Source organism: Chrysochloris asiatica, unplaced genomic scaffold (assembly GCF_000296735.1).
Source record: "Chrysochloris asiatica unplaced genomic scaffold, ChrAsi1.0 scaffold00117, whole genome shotgun sequence".
In the NCBI taxonomy this organism is placed as follows: domain Eukaryota; kingdom Metazoa; phylum Chordata; class Mammalia; order Afrosoricida; family Chrysochloridae; genus Chrysochloris; species Chrysochloris asiatica.
Genome location: NW_006408635.1, coordinates 7,783,469 through 7,788,415, shown reverse-complemented (window position 1 = coordinate 7,788,415; position 4,947 = coordinate 7,783,469). Strand labels below are relative to the sequence as shown.

General features: G+C 48.3%; 1 protein-coding gene across 1 annotated transcript in view; it reads right to left on the bottom strand.

Annotated features, from left to right (window-relative positions):
- The window catches only part of TMEM181 (transmembrane protein 181), a 77,504-nt gene that overhangs the window by 54,103 nt on the left and 18,454 nt on the right, over window positions 1–4,947 (bottom strand). Inside the window, exons 2-3 of the mRNA XM_006868481.1 lie at window positions 975–1,067; window positions 660–921 (exon numbers count right to left, since the gene is read on the bottom strand). Coding sequence (XP_006868543.1) covers window positions 660–921; window positions 975–1,067 — 355 coding nt within the window. The remainder of the gene's footprint in view (window positions 1–659; window positions 922–974; window positions 1,068–4,947) is intronic.

Genomic DNA, 4,947 nt, shown 5'->3' with positions numbered 1-4,947 from the left:
CCCAGACAAACTGTCCTCATCACTCAACAGCACCCTTGCCTCAGAGCTTCCTCCGAAAGCCCAGGGCCCAGAGTCGGGGGACTCGGCAGAATCACGGTCCTCGCTCTCCCCTGGACGTTCGGAGCTGGGGGATCGTCTCCCCATACGAGGGATCGGCCAGGCCTGAGCTGCCATAGTGGGAGAGGGAAGCGGAGGGAGAAGCCGGAGGATGAGATGGAAGACAGGGAGAGGCAAAGCCAGGACTAAACCCCAAGGTCCCTTCCTCAGGTTCCGGGAAAGGAAAAGGGCTCTTCACGATGCTCCCTGGACCGGCCCTAAAGCCGGCAAGGAGCCGCTGCAGTCAAGCCGGGCGGCCTGCCCCTCTACATTCCATCCAGGGGTGGGGGAAGCAGGGACGGTTGGCGCCCCCATCACCCCAACCGCGCGCAGCCCGGCACCACCCTCACTGCGCGCACCCCGGCAGCGCCCCGACCGCGTGCACACTCGCCGCTCCCGCACCCCCGCATGCACCCCCGCGCTCCCACCACCCCTCCGCAGGCACCCCCGGTAGCGCCCCCGCCGCGTGTACCCCGACAACGCCCCCACCGCGCTCCCATCGCCTCCGCCGCGCGCGCCCCAACAGTGCCCCATCACCCCCGCCGCCGCGGGCCGAGCGGCACCTGTAGTAGCGGTCATCCTTGAAGGGCGTGAGGTCCTCGCGCAGCTCGCGGTACGCCTCCTGCAGCCGCCGGCACAGGAGCTTGAGCTGCCCGCAGAGCCGGGGCTCGAAGGCCGGGTCCTCGGCGTCCATGCCGCGCCTTTCCCTCCGCCCGCCGCGCCGTGTCCGCGTCGCCCCCTCTCCCCTCGGCGCCCGGGATTGGGGGCCGCGGCGCGGGGCGGGCCGAGGAGGGGGAGGAGCAGGGCCGGGGAGGGGGTGCCGGGCTGTGGCGGGGCAAGGGTCCCGCCTGCGTCCCGCCTGGGGGAGCCCCGCCCACTAGCCGCCGCCGGGGAAGAGAAGAGGAGGAAGGCCAGCGCAAGCTCGTCTGCGGCCCTGAACGCGAGCGAAATGCGCCCTCGCAGCGCTGTCACTGGAGAGCAGGAGAAATGGAGGCGAGAGCAGGAAGGAAATGGGACTGGAGAACAGCTTGAGAGGCCTTTCTGTAAGGAAGCGTGAACAGCGGCGCGCGATCGTGTTCAGCACCACGGACAGCTCCAGTGGCCACAGTCCAGCGTCCTAGACTTCTCTTAGCCCAACCCACAGACATTTCCAAAGAAGACAATTGCAGGAAGGTCATAATTAATGTTCTTTTTTAAGATAAAAAAGTGTCCGAGTGAGAATCCCACCATTCCCATAGTCACCCAAACAAATCTGACCAAGATAGTTTCTCACACTCTGCAAAACTCAACGCTAGTGTGTAAAATGAAAACTCACACAGTATCACGTCTCCCACGGGAAGGCTTGTCGAAAGAGTGGTGTGATCTTCTCTTGTGAATGTTTCCAATAAAAGTGGAGAAACAGATGGTGTTGGTGCGTTGCCACCTGACTCCAGTACTTACAGGCATAGAGGAACCTTCTACAAATCCACTTTTTGGAGGCCCAGTCTACACAGTTGAATCTGAATTATATAATACCAGGGCCAGGGATCTTTATTTTCCTCTGTTTCCCAGATGTGTCTGAGGGTCACTCAGGGTTCAAGACTCAGAATTCTCATTTTCCAGCTATCTTCTTCACCTGTGTTCTAAGTCCACCCACTCTTTCCTGCTCTTTATTTATTTATTTTTTGTAATCATTACATTTGGAAACAACTTTTTGTCTGCTAGCCAAGCTCCCCTGTCAGGTCTTGCAATCTCCCATAACCTTGGCTCATCCTGCACTGGGCACAGTTAGGTTTTAAGTTCAGTGCATTCATGTAAACATTTGTACTTAATCATCTCAGGAGGACAAAAATGGAAATCAGCATTGCCAATGCCTAAAATATAGTACAGAGAGATGCATGCTAAGAGCTCCTCAGAAAACAAACACAAATATATTTTCTGTAATGAGATAGAGTCTATGAGATCAGCTTGTGACATATTTCTAATTGTGTGTGATTGGCTACAGAGACTTTAGGAGCATAATGGGTTAAATGTGGGGCTGTTAACCACAAGGTCATCAGTTTGAAACCTTCAGTCATTCAGGGAGAGAAAGATGAGGCTGTCTGCTCCCATAAAGATTTACAGCCTCGGAAACACTAGAGCAATTCTACTCTTTCCTGTGGGGTCAGTATGAACCAGAGACTTCATCATTAGAGGGATTATTAACCAATATATAGATGACACAACTTTGCTTGCTGAAAGCAAAGAGGACGCGAAGCACTTACAAAGATTACAGCCTTCAGTATGGATTACAGCTCACTGTAAAAAACAACAAAATCTTCACAACTAAACTAACACCATCATGATAAATGTCAAGGATTTCATTTTACTTGGTTCCATAATCAACGCCCATGGAAGCAGCAGTCAATAAATCAAACAGCAAATCTTCTGCAAAAGACCACTCTGAAGTATTAAAGAGCAAAGATGTCACTTTGACAACTAAGGCACCCCTGACCCAAGCCATGCTATTTATTTTATTTTCAATCACCTCATATGCATGTGAAAGTTGGACAGTGAATAAGTAAGGCTAGAAAAGAATTGATGCATTTGAATAATGATGTTGATGAAGAATATTGAAAGTACCACGGACTGCCAGAAGAACAAACAAATCTGTCTTGGAAGAAGTGTAGTCAGAGTGCTCCTTAGAAGGGAGAATGGTGAGACTTCATCTTACATAATTTGGACACATTATCAGGAAGGACCAGTTCCTAAGAAAGGACATCATATTTGCTAAAGTGAAGGGTCAGCAAAAAAGAAGAAGACCCTCAGTGGTATGGATTGACACAGTGGGGGCACCAATGGGCTTATATATATTAGTTGTGAGGATGATGCTGTGTTTCATTCTGTTGTGCACAGGGTCACTATGAGTTGGAAAGGGCTCAGACTAAAACAAAAACCACAAACCCACAGCCATCAAATCAATTCCAACTCAGAGCAACCCTCTATATGGTTTCTGAGATTATAACACTTTATAGGAGCAAACAGACTCATCTTTCTCCTGTGGAGTGACTGAAGGGTTTGAACCACCAATCCTAAGATTAGCAGCCCAGTGCCTAACCCACAGCACCACCAGAGCTCCTTGTTCCAGCTCAAGAATATATCATAATTCACTTAATCATTTCCCTATCATTGTTTTGGGATTGTTATTATAAATAATGGAGTCCTGATGTGGTGCTATGGGTTAATGCGTCAGACTGCAAAGCCATTTGAACTGCAAGGTCAGTGGTTCAAGCTCACCAGCTGCTCCGTGGAAACCCTATGCAGGGTCGCTATCGACTCAATGGCACTTCACAACGACAACATTATAAATAATACCACAATGAACATCTTTATGCATAAATCTTTGAATTTAAGACTATATTTTTTGGGTTGGAAAGGAAATAAAATGAAAAACCAAACTTGCTGCCATCAGTCAATTCTGAGTCCTGGCAACCGTGTGTGTTCGAGAGGAGAACTACTTCACGGAGTGTCCTTGTCCTGGCGTGGCACTGCAGGATAATGCGCTGGACCTCAAGGTCCGTTTGCGCTGCTAGATCGACGATTCTAACCCACCAGCTGCTCCTAGTCTGTACAGGGTGTCTATGAATTGGAACCGACGCGCTGGCACTTCACAACAACAACAACAAACTTTATGGAAGTTTCTTTCTTGTGTAGCACTACGTGGTGGGTTAGAACCACCAATCTTTACATAAGTTGTTGTTTTTAAGTGCTGTTGAGTCGTTTCTGACTCATAGTGACCCTGTATAGGGTTTCCAAGGAGCAGCTAGTGAGCTTGGACTGCCGACCTCGCGGCTCAAACTGATCTTGCAGTCCAGCGCATTAGCCCACAGCACCACACCAGGACAAGGACAAACCCTTTGTACCAGCCAGGGACCTTGGGAATGAAATAACTGGGTTAAAAAGAATGTAGACATTAAAAAAACGAAAAACTTTTTTACCCTGGAAATTTCCAACCAGCTTCAGACTGGAATTCCATTTTAGGAAAAGATGGTTGCTAATGAATCTCTAATAGTGGAATTGAAGACGACAACTACTGATTGAATATGCATTAGGAAGGAGATGCTTTTTTTAGCAGAGGGTTCATCCTGCTAGTACTTCTGAAGCAATACAGAGCAGGTAAGCACACGGTCTCAACAAGGTTGACTCTTTGTCCTTGAAAACAATGTTGGTCAAAAGGCAGGTGTTCAACAAGTTACCTTTGACTGACTGGCTAACACAGCACTGCTTAAGCATCACCTGGGACAGACTCAGTCAGGAATAACAGAGACCGAAATGACTTATAATACCAATGAAAATTAGTCAGTAGGCATAAAGAATATCAAATGGTTAAGCCTTTCAATAATATCTCACTTCAAGTAGGAGCACTGGGGCTCCAAACGATAAGCACTGGACTGCAAAACATAAGGTCTGTAGTTGGAGCCCACTAGCTGCTCCAAGGGAGAAAAGTGAGGCTTTCTGCTTCCCCAAAGATTTGAAAAGCCTCAGAAAAACTTTATAGGGTCATTATGAGTCAGAACGAACTAGAAAGCATTTAGCAACAACAACAAACTTTAAACATAATTATAACTCACTGCCGTCAAGTCTATGCCAACTCATAGTGACCCTCTATGGCAGAGGGTCCAAGAGGTCCAACAGCTGAACAGAAAATTTCAAAGATCAGCTCGAGAAGATAAAACCAAATACTATAATAAAATGTGCAAAGATTTGGAATTAGAAAACCACAAAGGAAGAACACGGTCAGCATTTCTCAAGCTGGGGGAACTGAAGTAAAAATTCAAGCCTCAACTTTCATTATTGAAAGATTCTCTGGGCAAATTATTGAATGATGCAGAA